Genomic DNA, 20,338 nt, shown 5'->3' with positions numbered 1-20,338 from the left:
AATAGTATATTTTTAAAATTTTTAAGGTTTATTTTTAATATCAGCATATAAATATGATCTAAAAATCAAATAAATTAATTTAAAATTAAAAAAATAAAAAAATCATCAAAAACACAATTAAATCACAATTCCAGGTATCAACTAATACACCCCAAGGAAAAGTGCATTAGAAACTCTAAGCAAATAACCTAGAATGTTCCAGGTCACATCATAAGTTTCAATTTTGAAACAGGAAAAGTATCCAACTTGTGAAGTCAAAATCTCCTTGCTCATCTCCTCCTCTCCTCCTCTCCTCTACATAAATAAATAATTAAATAACTAAAACCCCATACCCGCATTCCTAAACCAAATAGATTTACACTTCACTCCTCTCATTTTTCTATTTTTTTTCCCTCCCTTCTATTACGGCCTTTCTCCCTATCCGTAGCTCAAATCAAATAAAGAATCAATGGCCGCTTCTCAAGCTAGTCTTCTCCTGCAAAAGCAGCTGAGAGGTTAATAACCCCACATCAATCCTTTTTTTGCTTGGGTTTTGTTTGTTTTTCGTAGAAAGTTTTAATCTTTGATGGTTTATTTATTTTTTTGTTTATTGATTTTGTAGATCTATGCAAGAACCCAGTCGACGGATTCTCTGCTGGTTTGATTGATGAAACCAACGTGTTTGAATGGAGCGTTACAATTATAGGCCCCCCCGATACCTTATAGTGAGTTTTCATCCATTCTTTAAGTTCTTTTTTTCTCTCTTTTGTTTTTTTTAACAGATTCTAGGGCTACACCTTTTTATTTTATTTTAGTAATTGGTTTTAAAATCTTGTGTTGCTTTTCGGGTTTGAATTTGGTTTAAAGGGTTTTTATTAATCGCGATGATGCTATGAAAGGCTCCTTTTCATGTCTGGACCTTTCTTGTTATCTGATTTTCAGTAATTATTTTTGGATTTCTTTCTATGAAGTTTACTTAAAGGTTTTGGTAATGGCTGACTGGTAATATGTTGTTCTTGAGCCTGTTAGATTTTCTTTAATCAATTGGATTATCAGCTGAACATAATTAAGCTATGAATGCATTCAGTTTTTAATTGATTTTGAGTCTTCTGCTTTGTTTCATTCCAGTGCTTTCTGGTAACTTGATAGGCTGGTCCAATTACTTGTACCCCGACTAGTTTGGAACCAAATCTTGGATGTATTTTGTTCTTGAGAATTATATGCAGAGCTTTTAGTAGCATTCAAATTTGTTGTATAATATGCTCTTACAATTAAAGGTGACATTGTGTTGTTTATTAACAACTTATTCTCATGTCACAGTGAAGGGGGTTTCTTCAATGCCATCATGAGCTTTCCACAGAATTATCCAGTCAGTCCTCCAACTGTCAGGTTTACCTCGGAGGTGTGGCATCCAAATGGTGGGTGCTTTTTCTTTCTTTATTATATTTGTGCGTGCGTGCGCTATTCTGTGTCCGTGCCATTGAAATGGAAAACTACTAAAATGTTGCTGTCTCTGAACCATAGTTTACCCTGATGGAAAAGTTTGCATATCAATTCTTCATCCACCTGGTGACGACCCAAATGGCTATGAGCTTGCAACTGAGCGCTGGAGTCCAGTTCATACAGTATGTGATTCTTTGATGTTTTATATTACTGCATCTATTAAATTGCTTGCAGTTTTTATAAATATGGTGCTTGTTTTTTGCTGCCTTTTCTTTATCCTATTATCCAGAGTGGAAGTTCAGTTCAGAATTGTTTTTTTCCTCTGTTCATATTGGTGTAAACACTAGGAGTTGCAAAGAGGATAGGCGCTTTCTATACTCGGGTTTTTTTTTAGATATGCTTTTTTCGACTCCCTAAGAAGGCTGCAATTGTCTGGACAAGCAATTTGTAACTTGCTCTTCTGAATTACAGGTTTGTCTTGGATAAAGATGAATATTTGAGAGAGAGATATAGAAATGGTAGCTCTTTGCATTTATGCATAATTCCAATCCACTTTGTGGTGACCATGTGATGGTGGTTTGGATTGGCAATGCATCTCAGTGATCAGCATCTTTTATAACTGAAACTTGAGGTGACTGCAAGACTTAAAAGCAACACAGCTACGAGGGGCTCAATTCTAGCCCAGATCATGTGTTTTTTTTGGGTTCTGGGACAGCTTTAGGTTACAATAGATCACTTAGGCTGGTTGATTAATATCGTTTAGCCTATTATGCAACTCCAAGTTTCTCCATTCTTCACTGTAGAGAGAAGCCAGCAAAGGTGGTAGTGTCAGTAAATAGCATGATGAAGGATTTAAACTCGAGTGCATGGAGTGAGGGGATCATTTTGGCTTTATAAATAGACAATATGACTATTAAAATTTAGACAACACTAGTTGAAAAGCTCAACATGTTTCACTTGCCAAAGGAAAATATCAGTTGATGTATTCCGATTGAAAAGAACAAGAAGCACAGCTTGTAATTGTATTGTGCTGATCACCAAATAGCTCTGTATGTTTCACCTCACAACTCAGGACTGCACAACACAGTGTGGTAGAGGCCAATTAGGCTCCAAACATTTTACTTGGTGTTGTGCCTTATTTTGGTTGAGTTCATCTTTTTTATAAACCTTTCTTATTTAGTGTCCTGTTTTTTGCAGGTTGAAAGCATTGTTTTGAGCATCATATCAATGCTTTCTAGTCCTAATGACGAGTCTCCTGCAAATGTTGATGCTGCGGTAGGTGTATATAATTATTTGTTTGTCCATGAACATGTACCAGTTCATGGACCATTATTTTCACCGTCTTTTTTTCTTGAGAAATTTTTGAGATTGAAGTGGAAAAAATATATGTTTTCACAAGAAGTTTCAAAATTAGCAGTGCAGGCAACTACATCTTATTGCATTGTGTATAGCGGCACCATTAAATATTTAGTGATGAATGTGGGCTGCATTTTATATTTTGCTAGTGACGCACATAAATTCAACGCTTACATTTTAACATTTTTGTAATCGAGCAACTTCAGAAACAATGGAGAGAGAACAGGGATGAGTTCAAGAAGAAAGTAAGCCGATGCGTGAGGAAGTCGCAAGAAATGATGTAATGCTGCAGCGCTTCTGGTGTCTGTATTCAAGAGAGACAAGCAATGTACCTTGTAGAATTCCGTTCACCTTTTGTTCTCAATCCATTATAACCAAACTCTTTGTGCACATGTTTTGAGTGACAATCATCGGTCTTAGATATTCATGTTTTGGTTTAAACTTGGCTGTTCTGGAACTTGCATGAACCCGTTCTGTTTCTTTATATCTTTTGGTTTGAATTTCGTTATGTTGAAATCGATCAACGTCATGCATTTCCTCTGCTTTATTCAACCACCGGATGTCAAGATGTGTACGCCTTGATTTTGACAGTTGCCTTTGGCGAGAGCGCTTCCTCCCCCTCTCCGCCCAACCCTCGAGTTCAAGCTACACAAAAAAAAAAAAATAATAATAATATATATATATATATATATATATATATATATATTATTGTTTGTCTACGTTTTTATTTCGGAATGTCTTTTTTTTTTTTAAAAAAATGAAACACATGAAAAAATTATGGTTGTGTTTGGTAATAAAAAACTATATTTTTTTCTCAGTCTTTGTCTTCCAATAAAAATTTGAGAAAATTGTTTATTTGTTGAAAATAAAGAATTCTTTTTCAAAAAAAAACAAAATGTATCAAGATTGTAATTATTTTTTATAAGAAAATAAAATTATAATTTATAATAATTATTTTAATATTTTATATTTGTGATAATCTAATTATAGAATACTAATTTTATTTCATTCAAATTAAAAATTATCATGAAAAATTTATATTGTTAATTAAAAAAATTATATTATATTTATAATAAAAATAAATTAATGATATTAACATAAAGAAAAAACTAAACTTTTTACGTTACACGAAAGTTATTGTATATAAAAGAAAAAAAATATTGTTCATTTTTTTTATTCAGAAACAATGAAAAACTTGTAAAAAGAAATTAAAGAAATTAAAAAAAAACTAGTTTTCTAGACCTAGAAATATTGGATTTGAATTGGATGTACTGGTTTTTATATTTCTCTAACTCTATTTTTTTCTTAAATAAAGTATTACTGTGTTTATTAACAATTTCTTTAATTTTCCAACATTATCTTCAACCATGAATAGTATTGAAAACTTACATCAGACAAAATAATAATAAATGATATTTTGATTAATAGTACAATATCCAATTATGGACATTAGGAAGGAGGGAGTAATAAATAAGAGCGAAAAGTTTTTATCATAAATATGGTCCGATGCCAGATTCTTGCACCAGCCGAAATCAGGCCTGGTATAAAAACTTTAGTTTTTAAAATGTCTTCAGGAAATTAGGTCGGATAACATCGAAACTTTTGGATATTAAAAGGTTGCCATTAGGAAATTTAAACAAAACAGAGATGGGACTTGAACTTTGGTAAATTTATAAGGACGAAAATGAAGTTTACCCTCCTTCCTATTAAATGCGAATCACGAAAAAGCCCTCTCTGGCTCTCCCAAGTTCCGGCGACCGTAACTCGGGCTTTGTGTCTGATCTCACTACTGTGTTCCTCAAATATTTATTGGCTAAACCCTCCAAGCATCCCACTCCTCTCCCTCATCCTCCTCCACTCCAGTAAGCTTCTCTCCTTCATGTTCTGTGGTTAAATACCCGCTACTATTTTAATGGTTGGTAGAGATTTTTTTTTTGTGAGGAGATTTTTGCTTTTGATGTTGAATAAACTGAATATGCTCTTAGAGAAACCAACGACCCGTTACCAAACACCAAAATAGTTCCTGCAAACATTGCAATAACTCCATATGCGAAAATTGGACTACTGAACATTTCTCTCTACCTGCTCGATAAAATGCCAGCACGAACAGTTGTTTCGTGGAACGCTATGGCTTGTAGTTATTCAAAATCGGGCAAGTTAAATGGGTGTCATTCTTTTCTTTCGCCAATGCACGGTTCTACTATTATACTCAGTGAGACTGCATCTTGTATTGTATTAAGTGTTTGTGCTCATGTGGGGTTTGTTTTATGAAATCTGGGTCTGAGATTTTGAGCTTCTTGGGTGTGCTTTGTCATTTTTGTGCAAATTGTTCACTAATTGAAGGTGCTGAGTTGGTTTTGTTGAGTGGCATGAGAGAGAGTATGACATTAGTAAGCATAAACTGAATACAGAAGTTGAACACTTGCTCCCAAGACTTCTGCTTTGCATTTATTTACTGAATCCTGAAAGAAATTAGGAGTAGGTTGGGTTATGATTCTTATATTTGGTACTGGGGAACTGGGTGCTGCTTTGTGTCCATTTTATTTTCTCCAATCTTGAATTTAGATGCTATGGACCTGTCATCAAACGAGCCATAGCACACACATCAGAACATTTTAGGCATGGAGCCAGAATTGGGATCGGAAATCCACATCTGACTCATTTTGTCCGCACATTTGTTGTACTGCATATGCACTCTAGACACTATGTTAACCAACCTTAGTTTATGGTTGGTTTGGCTTCACAAAAAATCAACTTAAAAAGCTGGGATCATGTTGGCCTCCAACATGTTCCAACCTGCAAGTTGCATTTCTATGTCAATATAGTTGATAACTAAATATCCTACATGTTGAACCAGTGACTGGAGTATGTGCAACATTGTTTACTGTTTACCTATACCGAATGCCTTCATTGCCACGCTGCAATGAAACACATGGTTGGAACTCCAGCACACTTGAGTTTGTTCTTTCACATGTATATAGAAATGTAAAATTGATTGTTGCATCTTAGTGTAATACTACATGATGTGCTTCTTACCCATGCAACCTCTTTGGTTGAACTTTGAACTCCCAGCGCTGCACATTTGTTGTTTTTGCATTTAATTTGAACCCTTAGCCTGTAACCTTGACTATTAGGCACATAGTGCTGTCATTTCCTTATCATCCATTTTAGCTGGGCAGGTGATGAGGCTGGAATAAAAAAGTTAGAGATAAAATTGGAGGCATCCAAAATATTTCTTCATGGTTATATTTATTAAAGGCCTATAGATTGAAACTAATAAACATCATATCATGTTATTTTGAGTATGTATTGAAATGAATTTCTTAAAGTTAGAGTTGATTTTCAAGTAATGATAGCATGCTTGAAAATAATCCTATATGTTTATGTGATTGCAGAAGTGGAACCGCATTCTTGCGCGACCCAAATGATGCCACTTAAGTAATTACATATATCTACCTATCTGTGCAGGCATAAGGACAGGAAGATCAGTGACAGTACAAAAATAGAGTGAGTGGAAATGAGGATTGTGGGATTGACAGGTGGAATCTCGTCGGGAAAGAGTACTGTCTCTAATCTTTTCAAGTCCCATGACATTCCTGTCGTTGACGCTGATATAGTTGCTAGGGTGAGTATTCCCTTTTTTTTCTTTCTTTCTTATCTTTACCTTTGGTTGCATTACATATATATCTCATCATTTGGTAATTTTGACAAATGATTCCTTTTTTTGGATGGCATAATCTGATTCTTGCATCAGTTTCATGGGCAAAACTGTCAAATTTTATAATTGTTCATGGCTACTTAAAAGAATTATTCAAAGCGGATTCAGTTGGTGTCATGAATTAAATGGATTGCAGGATGTACTGAAGAAAGGTGCTGGTGGATATAAGAGGGTAGTTGCAGCGTTTGGAGAGGACATATTGCAAGCTAACGGGGAAGTTAATAGGCCAAAACTGGGCCAGATTGTGTTCTCTGATCCTGGGAAGCGCCAGCTTCTCAATAGGTACAGTTTAGTTAGTGGCGAATGTGTGTTTGATGAATAACAAATATGTTATATTTATATCATTCGGACTATATGGAATAGAATATAATATATGTATGAAACAAATTATTGAAAAGAATGAGAATGGCTGTGTTTTAATTTTTAAGTCGTAGCTTGCAAAACTGGATTTACTGAATGTTTAATGAAATGACATCATCTCAAGTTTTTCATATTTTCATGTCTATGCTCTAATTTAGATCGGCTCAACTTGTACATGAAAGAATATATTAAATTTCTCTGTGGAAATGCACATTCTTTTGGCTTGAGTTGCAATGTATAGATTGAGGAAGCATGCAAAGCATGGTTTGCATCAGTTTTCCTGGTCTATCAAGTGAGATAGGAACCAAATTCTTTGTTTAGTCGTATTGGTACTGTTTAATTGGTTGCTTATTGACAGAAAATAATCATTAGAAGATATATAAATATGAGCTGATTTTATTTTATGAAGAAGCATGAGGTTAACATGTCATTTTTGCCTGCCAAAGTAAACTCAGTTCACGCTCATCAAGCAGATTTTATGTCTTAAAGAAATTTCCTTTGAATTGTGAAGTCATACCCCTGAAGTTATAGTACCCGTGACTTGATTTGACCTGCTTATATCGAGCATTTAATCTCATTATCTCTCTATGTCTGGGGTATTATGCCAAAAAAAAAGGAGCATTAGTGGCCATGCCTAAATTTGCTAGTGGATTCTAGATTGTGATGGTGTTATATGGAACAATGTCACAGAATTGCATGTTACGCTCCTTCTAATGCTTTGCCTATTGAATACTTTCAGGCTTTTGGCTCCTTTTATATCCTCTGGCATCTTTTGGGAAATTTTAAAGTTGTGGTTGAAGGGTTGTAAGGTAATTGTCCTAGACATTCCTTTGTTGTTTGAAGCCAGGATGGATAAGTGGACAAAACCCATTGTTGTTGTTTGGGTTGACACTGAAACACAGCTTCAGCGACTCATGGCAAGAGATAGAATCAATGAGGAAGATGCCAGAAACAGAACAAACGCTCAGATGGCTCTGGATTTGAAAAGGTCCAAGGCTGACATTGTCATTGATAACTCTGGCACCTTAGAAGACCTGGAGGAGCAGTTTCAGAAGGTATTAGTCCAGGTTACAAAGCCTTTGACGTGGACTGAATTCTGGCTTTCAAGACAGGGAGCCTTCTCGGCTCTTGCGTCCATTATTATCGGAGTTGTTGCTGGCAAAAATGTTCTTAGCAAATTATAGTCGAAATTCTTAATTTCTATTGCTTGACATTTGCCATGTGTTTCCCGTTTTGTTTAGAAATATATTTATTTAATGGAGATACGCACAAGATAGTGCTTTTTATCCTTAACCCACCCATGCTAATGTCATTGATTGGTCTTGTTCGCCATTAGTTTCCTTTGCTCCTTAATCTTTGAATGATTATAGACCAAAAAGCAAAAGAAAAATGGATTGAAAAGTGAGAAAATAATTACTAGGTATTGAAGCAAAGTACTGAATAAGTCATAGTATATGGTTAGGGTTTTTGGTAGAGGTAGAAAAAAGAGAGAAGGCGGGTAGCTTTTCCCTTTTTTGATTAATTTGATAGACTTGTTAATATTAAATGACTCTGACTTGATTAATCTCTCGTGACACTTTATCCAAATATATTATGCTGTGTTTCGTTTCGTCCTAAGCTGTAGATACTACAATAGTACATGAGTTTTAGTCCCTCGAAGATGCTTCCTAGCTATCCCGATCCCAACACAAAAACTAAATCCTCTTAGAACGTAAAATTTCATGGGTGCTGCCGTTCCCCTGATAAAAATGAAATTCATTCGCAGAGTTTCAGCTCCACCTTAACATTTTCAGCGTGCATTATTTATAAATAAATTCACTTGTCACTTCTATGTTTCACTAATCTCTAAATAACTAGAAAGAAAGCAGATTAACTTCTTCTTCTCTTTACTCGCACCAACGCATCGAAAAATCATTCCACACATGCAGAGCACAGCTAAAATGTCTCCAAAACCAATCAGGATATAATAAATCATTTACCATACAATTTATCAAAGTTAAACTTGGTCTGTCATGTGGATCGACCCAATGATTCACTGATCTAGATCCTAGCCCGAGCAAAGTTTCATATCAAACTCGTTGGAAATTAATCTGATCAAATCTAATTGATTTATGTCGATCAATTTGTAATATTATTGATCCAATTAAAAAAATCAAAATAATATTATCTCAATTTAAAAATAAAATAAAATTAAATAACATTTACTCAAATCAACATCCATTAACTCACTTAATCTATAACCAATATATCATATCATAGGCTAGGTGACGGTTTATACCCATGTGCCAAAGATTAAATCAATCAGTCAGCTACCATCTTTGTCAAACTTCCATAAGCAAAGCACAATGCCCCGTGATGATCAAGGCCAGCGAGTCTCAAAACATAATTCATATTTACCAGAATTGCTCTTGTTTTCAAAATTCATCATACAAATGACCATGGAAGTTTTTAAGTTTATTATTGATTTAAGTTATAAAAAAACTTCACACGAAAATTTAACTTTTTACCTGTTGTGGTTTTAGATTTGAACTTAAATATAAGCTTTGTACATGAGCTTGAGCTTGACGGGTAACTAAAAATTCACTTGAAAAAACAAATATTTTGTTGAAAAAGAGATTTTTTTAATCTTAAGTTAATAAATATATGAGAAATAAAATATATGTAAGAGTGAATATTTTAGATCAAATAGTGTTAAATGTGAAAAGTTGTCATGTTTATTTAATGACCTAAAGTATTTATAGACCTTAGTCATATCAGCTCATCTCGAAATATAAAAATTTGTACAAAAATTAATCGGTGAAAAGATAAGTGTTCACGTTTGCAATAAACCTGATTTGTTATTGGTAGATAATTCGGTGATTGTCAGTGTTATACCAACAAAAAATAATCATAGAGAAGATATGAGACAAATAGAAAAATATGATGGTATTTGCACTATAACCATTGACTAAAATGTGACTAAAAATGTGGTGTCAGTTCTATATATTTGTCAAGAATTTATAAACAAAACTTAAAAAATTTTATGTGCGTGAAAGAGGTGCAGTTACATGTTCAAACTTCTTCGAGCTCGAAAACATATCAAGGGGTGTGACTCGAGCTTGGTTTGTATAGGCCCTGCGGTGAGAAAAGGAGAGAAAAAAATACGAGGGGAGGAAAGAGAGTCTTGGCAAGCCGAATCTTAGCCCAAACGGCTAGAAAAAGAAAGCACCATGAATTCTAACAACGCAGCATTGAAATGATTGAATTTACGAGTTCACGTATATCCATCACTTATTACCACTTGAAAAGAAAATATAATTTATGGGTGAGTTTCCATTGTCAAGTGAGCAAATAACACAAGATAAATATTAAATATACACGAGCAATAATAAGCCGATCCACAAATATCTAACTCACTTGTCTCAATGCCAATCTCAATTCATCCAAAAACATACCAAGAAGAAGAAGAAGCAGATATACACGAGCAATAATAAGCCGATCCACAAATATCTAACTCACTTGTCTCAATGCCAATCTCAATGGTTGCTTCTGTGAATTTGTAGAAGCAAAATGTTTCGAGATGTTTCGGGGTTATTTGAGATAAAAGTAAATGTTGTTTTTTAAAATATTTTTTTTAGAGAATACGTTAAATATTATATATATATATATATTAAAATAATTTAAAATCCAAGTTTAAAATTAAAAAATATATAAAACTCTGGTTGAAATCCGGTTGAAATACAGTGAAAAACACAGTCCATAAAAGACCGTGAATCATTATAATGTAAATGGGATAATTACATTATAAGCACAGCAACTCTTTCCATTTTTTGAATCCACAATATGAATTTTATTTTTATTTTTGTTTCAAGCAGAACAATTTTTCAAACAAGTATTCTCTATCCAATTACTATATATTGCTCCGTTATCTGATGAAGTGCCTTTTGCTCTGGATTATTAGATTATGATTTCGTCCTTTTATTCGAATGAGCTTTCCCTCCCATATTACATTGCTCCCCTCTTCTTCCTACCTCTTAATTAGATACAAAGATAATTCAGATATTCACTAATTCGAAAGGAAGGAAAGGTTCCTTCCCGGAAATAAAAGGGCAAGATCATAATTTAGTAGTTAGAGGCAAAGAATTTCGACCAAAAAAAAAAACTTGATCAGAAGACTCGAACAAGAAATATAAAGAACTGGAATGCTTGCAGTGCAATTATCGCCTGATGTAGATCAAGGGGCGGAGGATAAAAAAGCAACAAGGATTTTGAAACGAAAAGATGGTGTGCAGAAAAGAAGAAAAAAGAAAGTTAAAGCAGACTCTGACTCCCTGCTTCCTGTCTGGCTGCTGTGCTTCTTCTTTTTTAAAAAATAAATAAATTATTCTCTTCTCACTCTGTCCTTTTCTCCCTTGGCCGAGCCAAATCAACAAACAAAAACTCTCTCAATAATCTCTCCCCAAAGCCTGATCGGCGCCTTCTCTAGTACTGTTCTTCTAACTTGTAATCACCCCTTTATCCATAAATAACCCCAAACATTGCTCAGGTTTTTTCCCTCTCCTTCTCTCCACGTTAGCTTCCTCTCAGTCCTTTCTCTCCATGAAACATTGAAGCCCATGTCATGTCTCGTGACTTCAACAACTCTCCTCCTCTCAATCCCCACCTCAATTTCTCCGTGTCTACCTTACAATCAATCCCTGACAACAACCTTCTTCACCCCTTTCCTCTCTCATGACTTCTCCCCCCCTTCCGCCCTATTTCTTTAACCGGAAAGTAATTACCAGCAGTACCACCAACAGTCATGCGGTCTCCACAGCCCCACCGTAGCGGCGGTGACACCCAACAACACTTCCAATCCACCGTGTCAGTACAGAAGCTGAAACGATTCAACTCACTCATTCTTGTTTTTCGATTCGCTGCCTTTTGCTTCTCGCTTGCCTCTGCTGTTTTCATGCTCACAAACTCTAGAGGATCTGATTCCCTTCATTGGTACAATTTTGACGCATTCAGGTATCTACCTCTATATATATATATATATATACACATCACAAAATTCACTCTTTTTTTTCCTCCTAAGTCCAATTATTTACTGTAAATTACTGTTTGGTTTGTCAGAAAGAAAATGCAAGGAATCAAAAGGGTGTTTCCTCAAGTTTGAAAATTATGCTTTTAATTCAATTTTTATTTTATTTTTCAAATTATATCTTCCCGCTTTATGCCTTTTTCAGAAATTTATTGATAAAGTTTAAAATTGTTTGAGATTTTTATTTGTTATCATTTGACCCAAGTACTTCCCCGACAATTTTTACATGTATTGAAAAGAACAGTGTTGATTTTATCAAAAAAAAAAAAAAAAACTTTCCTGAAATTATTTAAAACATGTTGACAGATACGTTTTCGCTGCGAATGCGATCGTCGCCATATACTCTCTATTCGAGATGGCTGCTTCCGTCTGGGAAATCTCAAGAAATGCCACGCTCTTCCCTGAAATCTGCCAAGTCTGGTTCGATTTCGGCCACGACCAGGTATACGTACACGTTTTCGTATCCCTCTGCCCGTCCGTCCGTACGTATACGCTTGCGTATTGAAGTGAGTGAGAGAGTTTTGATGGTGTGTGTGTGTGGTGCAGGTGTTTGCGTTCCTGCTATTGTCAGCGAACACAGCGGGTACGGAGCTGGCGAGGACACTGAAAGACACGTGTACGGATAACAAAGCGTTCTGTGTGCAATCTGATATAGCGATTGTTTTGGGTTTCGCCGGGTTTTTGTTTTTGGGCATCTCGTCCCTGTTTTCGGGTTTTCGGGTGGTTTGTTTTATAATCAACGGCTCTCGTTTTTATGTTTAGATTAATAGTAGATTAGGTTAATCCTGTATGAGATTAATAAGATTGGACAGACAATGAGGGAATATTTTGGGAAAGCGTGTGAGCAATTTCACGTTTTTACTGTGTGAGATTGATTTGCGTGTCTGTCTGCCTTTGATGTTTATGTTTGTGGCAGAGATGATGATGTTCTATAGTACATTTAATACTGTGTACATGGGTTTGTGTATTATTGGATTCCTCGCTAATTTAATCTTCTGTTTGAATAAGGTTTTTGTCAGGACCCTGAGCTAAGCGCTTAGTGTACGACCACTCGGATTTCTTTTCATGTCCTCTTTTCCCCGTCATGGCATGTGAATTCCGGGCACTGCTCTTGTTTTTTTCTCTATCTCAACATTCATCTTGTTCGGATTTTACACTGCATTTCACAATCCACATTCGAATGCTGTATTCACTTATATATATATATATATATATATATATATATATATATAAAGAGGATAGGTACGATGGATGCAGGATTTGATATCGTGGTAAAGATTATTTCGCTTGAATATGAGAATATAATTTTTTTAAAATTTATTTTTGATACTATAATATTATAATAACTTAAAAACATAAAAAAATTTAATTTTTTTTTAAAATAGACAAGGCTGAGCCGCAAAAAATAAAAAGTGCCGAAGCTTCATGACAATGCTATTAATATTCTTACCAAACCGAGGAACAATCATACGGGCAGTGACATTTTGGCCCAAATTCGATACAAAAACCGTTGGCTAAAATCACCATATAAATATGCAGCACAGTGGTCGCTTTAGACGCCTTATCTAAAGAAAACATTCTCTTGCAACTGTTTGTTCCTCCTTTTTAGTGACATCTGCAATCACTAGAAGAAGAAGAACATCAAGATCCCCATGGGTATTGAAAGCTTCAGTGCTGCTGCTTAGAATAATTTGAGATTTTTTATTAAAAAAATCACAAAATGGGCATTCACTTGGAAGAGAACCCAATCACCTGCCGTCAAGAGCCATCTAATTTTAAGAAGATTTACAAGTACAAGTGGCAACTGTTGCAGACCCTTTTTACTGGCAAGACCTCGTGAGAGAAACCCTCCTCGGCCAATGAAGCATGATCGCCATCATACAAAGACGATGCAGATTTTGTCACTAATGAGGGTAAAATAAGGGATGTTTAGCACATGGAGACATCCAGCATGGTGGAGCAATCGGTTTTCTCCGCGAAGGGCCACTGTCCTTTCCACTAACAACACATTTAATCTTCTGAAATCTTAAACAAGTTTGGAGCATTAAAGAATTCTCCTGAAAAGTCTATTTAAAACTTTCATAATGACGAACTGGACAAATTGACACTGTTTGACTATCGCTTGGACCCTTAATTGGGTGTACGGCACCACCAATTTCAGTTGCCTTCATATTTTAGGCCAGCCATCACAAAAAGGTAAGCTATCACCAGAACAAATATCAAGATGCCAAGAAAATTGGAAAAAAAAATCGCAGGTCTTGATCACCAAACATCTGTTGAGGTATAAATAAAAGCGAAATGCGTAGGCTGAAATTGATATTGTGTTTGGATGTGCGAGTATAGTTGTTTTTCAAAATACTTTTCACTTGGAAATATATTAAAATAATATATTTTTTTATTTTTAAAAAATTATTTTTTTACATCAGTACATCAAAATCATCTAAAAATACAAAAAATAAAATATTAATTTAAAATAAAAAAACAAAAAAATTAAATTTTATCAAAAATATTTTTGAAACTCAAAATCAAAACCAAATAGTTGCCACCAACTCCCTTCGGTTTTTTAAGCACTACTGTTAGAACATATCCTAGTGCTCAATCAAGACCACAATAGCGAAATTTGCAGAAACTGGATTGGACAAAAATATTATTTGCCTTAAAATTTCAAAAAAACTTAAGAGCATCATTGGACGTCACATTCCATTTTAACCAACAGATTCATGATAAATCAAATAACCATCTATAGATGAAAATAAGCAATTATCAATCCTCCAAACAAAAACTCAGAAGAGAACCCACAGCTAAGCACAACGCCGGCTTAAGCTCGGGGTTACTTGGGTAATGGTTTAAAGCCGGCTTAAGCTCGGCTTAATCATTTATGGCTTTGATAATTTTTTAGTATTTTTTGATAATTTTAATTCATTTATATTAAAAATAAAAAATATTTTAATATAATTTTTTAAAAAAATTATTCTTTAGTCAATGCACCATAATTATAAACATCCTTTAAATAGTTACTTTTTTTTCATGGTTTGATGGTTAGCAGCCAAAGCCACCATTTTAACGTACGAAATGTGAAGCAAGAGATAGTGAAAATAGCCATGCATGCACCAAGGATTAAGGATATATATAGCAAAACAGGAAATAAAATTAAGTGTTCATTTGAAAATAATTAATTTAATTGTGTTTTAGTTGTGATTGTGACTTTTTAAGTATTTGTTAATATTTTAAGAACTGATATCATAATTTTTTTCATATATTATTTCTAGAATCTATAGTTTATTAAAAGTCAGGATGAAAAAACCGTAGTTTTCTTTAAGCGAATCCTTAAATAATACAATGAAAGAAAGAAAAACTCACAGCTCGTATAATCCCATGAAGTTTCGAAAGAACAGGGAACGAAAGTTTAAACCGCTAATCTCTCGACGAGGAAAGAAATGGGAATTGCCGAGTCTCGATAAGAAGTCAATGCATTAAAACATGTAAGAAAGTTTATGACTGTGGCTGCTGGGATTCGAGCCGAGGTCTCCACGGCCACAACGTGGAATTCTCACCACTAAACTACAGCCACAAGTTGCCTGTGGTGTTATAATCATATTAAGTTATAGAACACGCTGATTTTTTATTTCATTTAACAAAAATCCCCTTAAAATATTATAAAATCATAATCATCATCCAAGAGTTTGAAGATAATATAAAAACTCAAATTTAAATGAATATTATAAAAACCCTATTTTACATGCCAAATACCCCTAATATTGCTCAATCACTCCCTTACTATTAAAGATGTTCTGGATATATAAAGAATTTTTGATACTATTTTCAAGATTTTAGATGATTACTATAATTTTATAATATTTTAGAAAGAATATTGGAAATCACCCTTTTGAATTTAAATAACCCCCTAGCATTATTATTTTTATTTTTTTTGGTGATATGTGATGCGTTTGTCCAAAGATAAACAGGTACAAATCTGGTATTTTTTTGTGTACATGAAAAGAAATAATATTTACTATCTTCTTCTTATGAGCTATGGAAGATTATCTGTTGCCGCACCATGGCCAATTACAAGCCTCGTCCAATAAAAAACAATTCATTCAACTTTCTGTCCGCATTATAAATACTGAAAACGGAGTCACTTCGATTTTAAACTACTTTTTTTACGAAAATTGACGACTGCAGTTAGCAACTATCATTAACCCATTTTACTGGAATGTCCTCCTGCGCACTCTCCCTATCCAATGAAACCTCTTAAATGGAGGATGCGAATTTTGTTCATACTGACCAGGGTAAAATATTGCACATCAATCGCATAACATTATCCAACAGTGTAAAGAACACATTCTATATATTCTAAAACCTTAAAAAGAAATTCAAAACATCAAGGAATGGAGGCAATCTATTTAAGGCTTTCATCATGGTTAAGCTAAATTTGACACCGTTTGAATATCATGAAGACTCTTGTTTGGGTGTACCACACAAGTTTCAGTTGCCTTCATATTTTGGGTCAGCCATCACATAATGGTAAGCGATCACCAGAACAAATATAAAAATGCCAAGAAAATTGGCAAAAAAACCCAGATCTTGATCATCAAACATCTGCAGAAGCACAAATAAAAGCCAAATGTATCAGCAACACAAAAAAGTTTGTAACAACAGGTCTGTGATTTTATCCGACTTGCACAAAAAGCTCTTTATACTATGGTCACAAGGTTGACAACCTCAAGGACATTAAGTTCAAAACCCTGTAGCATTCACTATTTCCATTCCCTCTCTGCTTCTTGTTTTACTCTTCAAAAGACGAGTATGAGGGAATTCGTATATCTAAGGAAATGGATGTAATCAAGGTCTTTAAAGATCCATTTAGATGATCATATTCCCTGTCGACATCTTAGCAATCCCAGAAATGCAAGCATGTGATAAACAAGATGGATAGCAATCTATACAAAGAAAACCAGTACAAACATGTGACACAGTCATCACTTTACTCCATTCAATTATGCTCTGCAGATCAAAATTGGCAGCTGCTAATCAAACCCCATCAATATCATCACTAACTAGGCCTATTTGGTATCATGACACAGTTCTTATCACTTTACAGCAACCTAGATGATTGCGTTTGACATTCTTTCTTTTTAGACTAAAGAAGGTTTCTGATACTCAGATGTAATTTGCTTGCAACCCGAAACCAAATCTATCAGCTTCTTTGATTCAAATGTATGTATTGTTTAATTTCTTATATTAACTATAACACAATTTTTCCATGTTTCTGTAGAGGCATTGCCTCCAAAAATCAGCACCTATACTTACTCTAAGCAGACAGTGCAGCTAAATAGGACCAATATATCTTAATGCATATGCTCTAAGGATGTATCGAATCAGCTAGTTTCAAACATCAAACCCTTTCACAAACAATGCTAACCGAAACAAACTGAAGCGGCATTTACCATTTCCGTAGAACAATGTATGAGATGCAAACTACAGTCAAACAAATTGTAATTTTCTACAACCGGCTACTAATTTCACGCAATCAAATGCAGTTTCCCATTACGGGAGCACTCCAGAATTCATGATCAAATAACATTCACGGACCCAGAAAAAATATTACAGTGGATAAAAAAAATGAAGGGAAAGAATGCGATAGCAGTGGGATTCGAACCCACGACCTTCAGATCCGGAGTCTAACGCTATATCCACTCCGCTATGCGATCACTTGTGATTTTTTACTCTCACTGTTTGAATTATTAATCAATGTTTAATGAATTCTATATCAATCGTATTCTCCTCCGGGCAAAATCGTGCAAATACAGCAGCACAATAAAATTTCAAGCAATTAAAAAGAAGAAAAAGATAACTTCGATGCAATTACTTGTTATGACTAAACAGGAACATATAGATCTACGATCTCTACTGCGGTTGCAGAAACCGGTAGTCGAGAACAGAAGAGAAAATTACATGACATACCTTTTCAGCTGATCTGAAGCGAGGAGGCCAAGACAGTGTGTCTGAATCTCAAACGATGGGAGTTATTGCTCTCTCTCCTGGTCTCTTCGACTCCGTCTCTTCCTCGCGATCTCTCAGTTTTTAGCAGCGGCGGCAGCTTTGGAATGCATGCAAGGCAATGGGGTTTTGACTATAGGTCGTTTGTGTTATATGGGTTTAATGGCCCATTCTTATTAAAAGCCCCGTGAAAGAGATTGGATTTTTTCTCCAATTATCCAAAGCCCAAGGTGATTGTGATTGACATCAAATTTGACAATTTATGTTATTGTTCATGAAGCAAGGATTTCGAAAATTAGTTCAATTAACTCAGTTTTTTTTAGCTCCCCGACTAAATGAAAATTGGCTAAAATTCAAAAAATAATTATTTAAAATATTTTTTTATTTTTTAAAATTATTTTAATTTTATAATATCAAAAATAAATTTAAAAAATATTTTAATATATTTTTAAATAAAAAATACTTTTAAAAATAATTAATATCACATTATCAAACACAAAAATTACCGCTACATGACTTCATAAAGTCTCCCTCCACCAGCTAGCAGCTAATTATTATTATATTTTCTTTTACTTGATTCATAATGTGACGTCATCGTCTCTTGTTTTAAAAAATATACTTTAAACTCTCGAGTTTCCTCTTGCAATTTGTAAAATCAAATCAAATCAAATCCTCTTCCCTTTTTTTTTTCATATGGCCATGTGGGTCTTGGTCTGTGCTTACGACCGTGTTATTCAATTCGGTAGACTTCCACATTCTGTGCTTACTTCTCATGTTGTGCTGAGGGTTGTATTAGAATTTTATTTGACTTATTTTAAAAAAGTAAGAAAGCAAAAAGTGAGGTGTACGAAGCTTAGCCTTCTATGTGAAGCTTGATATATTTTTTTATTATTAATATTGGTGTCCGGGTTAGTTTGCGTGTATCTCGACTAATACTACAGGCCCTGAAGTTAACGACCATGTAAACCTCCAGTGACCATCATATTAGCAATCACATGGCTCGAACCTGAAACCACAGGGAAGCAAACCCCTTAATTTCAAGTTTTTGCCATTAAATCACTTATTAGATGGTTGAATTTTAACTACCTTTATAGTGGTTGAGAAATCATAAGATCCACTCGTCAATTCATTTCCGTCTACAAAATATATTAAGTATCATAAAAGTCTTTATGAATCACTTACTAATCTTAATACACTCTAAAATCACATAAAAAACCAAAATTAAAAAAATTAAAATGAAACTTAATCTCTTTCTATTATACATGTTTATCAAAAAAAAAACTTACTACCATGAAATTATTCTTATCAAGTGAAATTTGTTAATATAAAATTTGATTATTTTTATTATTGGTATTGGAACAACCAATCATTTTTATTTTTTTTTAATAATTTTTTAATACTTTTCTTTAATTTATAACTGAAAAATAAATAAGATAAACTTTTAAATCAAAATTAAATTTGTTGTAAATCTAGGGCGGGTCATATATATATATATATTTTAATTTAATTTTTAATTTTATATAATTAGATTGATGCATTTTTAAAAAAATTGAAAAAACAGAGGTTCATATAAAAGGTGTCCCACTTTCAACCCTTGCAGTTTTTGTTAATATTAGAGGGCTGCCATATAGCGTGTGTTATGATTTTTTTGCCCCCAAATCACCGTTATAATATCACGCTGACCGTAAATCTCGTCACACATAAAACAAACATCTACGTGAAATTGAGTTTTAGGATCTAAAACCCGTCTAAAATTAACAAAAACTTAAAGAACTGGATTTTTTTTATTTAATAAAAACATCTAAATCCTCCTCCAAACTTAAAGAATTAATAAAAAACCGTCGTAGATTTTACGTGTTTAGGTCCCTTCAACCACAACGATCATGTCTAGGCCCCTTCAACCACAAGCACCGCCGTCGTAAAAAAAGGTATTTCCACAGCCAAATCTCGATAAAATCCAGACCCTTTAGAATTTTCACCATGTTATCAGATTCAACTTTCTTAAACACAGTTTACGGGAGAACGGAGAGAATTCAAGGGAGATCAGATCCTTGGGAAATCCAACTCCCCACTCACCTTGCACAGTAAACAATGATCGATCTTGAACTCTGCAATCATCTACGGGTTCCTGGAGCGTAAATAGAAGGGAGAAAGAGTGATAAAGAAGGCGCTTCAAGCTTGTTTATTCTTTTGAGATAAAGAAATTGAACCATGCACGATGCCGGTAGCTCACAAGGAAATGTCAACACTTGTGTGACCACACGCATACTGCAGACGCTACCTTACCTGGCCAGACCCCGTCGCCCAGGGATTACAATTTAATTTGAATTTGATAATATCATCTCAACTAACTTGAATGAATATTCCTTTTTAAACAGTTGTATTGCTTCATGGAAAATAAATATTGTATATATTAGGAT

General features: G+C 34.2%; 4 protein-coding genes, 1 non-coding gene and 1 pseudogene across 7 annotated transcripts; 3 read left to right on the top strand and 3 right to left on the bottom strand.

Annotated features, from left to right (window-relative positions):
* Positions 1–239: 239 nt before the first annotated feature.
* On the top strand, positions 240–3,219 carry LOC133696306 (ubiquitin-conjugating enzyme E2 7). Its single transcript, XM_062118463.1, has 6 exons — positions 240–494; positions 602–704; positions 1,300–1,397; positions 1,504–1,604; positions 2,620–2,697; positions 2,985–3,219. Exons 1-6 carry the CDS (start codon positions 449–451, stop codon positions 3,060–3,062), a joined length of 504 nt encoding a protein of 167 aa, XP_061974447.1. The 5' UTR covers positions 240–448; the 3' UTR covers positions 3,063–3,219.
* A 1,269-nt stretch (positions 3,220–4,488) lies between these two features.
* LOC133696622 (dephospho-CoA kinase-like) lies at positions 4,489–8,209 on the top strand. 3 transcript variants are annotated; one of them, XM_062118853.1, is made up of 4 exons: positions 4,489–4,640; positions 6,247–6,403; positions 6,633–6,778; positions 7,596–8,209. In XM_062118853.1, the coding sequence occupies exons 2-4, from the start codon at positions 6,296–6,298 to the stop codon at positions 8,038–8,040; spliced, it is 699 nt and encodes a 232-aa protein (XP_061974837.1). In that variant the 5' UTR covers positions 4,489–4,640; positions 6,247–6,295; the 3' UTR covers positions 8,041–8,209. The 3 variants fall into 3 exon arrangements, with proteins under 3 accessions (XP_061974837.1, XP_061974838.1, XP_061974839.1); XM_062118854.1 differs by having other exon boundaries at positions 4,502–4,640; positions 6,174–6,403; XM_062118855.1 differs by lacking the exon at positions 4,489–4,640 and adding an exon at positions 4,650–4,930.
* Positions 8,210–11,220: 3,011 nt separating this feature from the next.
* Positions 11,221–12,925, top strand: LOC133695612 (CASP-like protein 4C2). Its single transcript, XM_062117519.1, has 3 exons — positions 11,221–11,845; positions 12,225–12,360; positions 12,465–12,925. The coding sequence occupies exons 1-3, from the start codon at positions 11,637–11,639 to the stop codon at positions 12,678–12,680; spliced, it is 561 nt and encodes a 186-aa protein (XP_061973503.1). The 5' UTR covers positions 11,221–11,636; the 3' UTR covers positions 12,681–12,925.
* Positions 12,926–14,075: 1,150 nt separating this feature from the next.
* Positions 14,076–14,191, bottom strand: LOC133695615 (dolichyl-diphosphooligosaccharide--protein glycosyltransferase subunit 4B-like; annotated as a pseudogene).
* A 1,996-nt stretch (positions 14,192–16,187) lies between these two features.
* On the bottom strand, positions 16,188–16,517 carry LOC133695614 (dolichyl-diphosphooligosaccharide--protein glycosyltransferase subunit 4A). Its single transcript, XM_062117521.1, has one exon. The coding sequence runs from the start codon at positions 16,515–16,517 to the stop codon at positions 16,404–16,406; it is 114 nt and encodes a 37-aa protein (XP_061973505.1). The 3' UTR covers positions 16,188–16,403.
* A 1,039-nt stretch (positions 16,518–17,556) lies between these two features.
* On the bottom strand, positions 17,557–17,629 carry TRNAR-CCG (transfer RNA arginine (anticodon CCG)). The gene has a single exon. It is a non-coding gene; the product is annotated as a tRNA-Arg (tRNA).
* Between the last annotated feature and the right edge of the window lie 2,709 nt (positions 17,630–20,338).

This window comes from Populus nigra, chromosome 6 (assembly GCF_951802175.1).
Source record: "Populus nigra chromosome 6, ddPopNigr1.1, whole genome shotgun sequence".
Taxonomy (NCBI): Eukaryota; Viridiplantae; Streptophyta; class Magnoliopsida; order Malpighiales; family Salicaceae; genus Populus; species Populus nigra.
The sequence above is the reverse complement of the archived record's forward strand: the minus strand, read 5'-3'. Positions and strand labels throughout refer to the sequence as shown.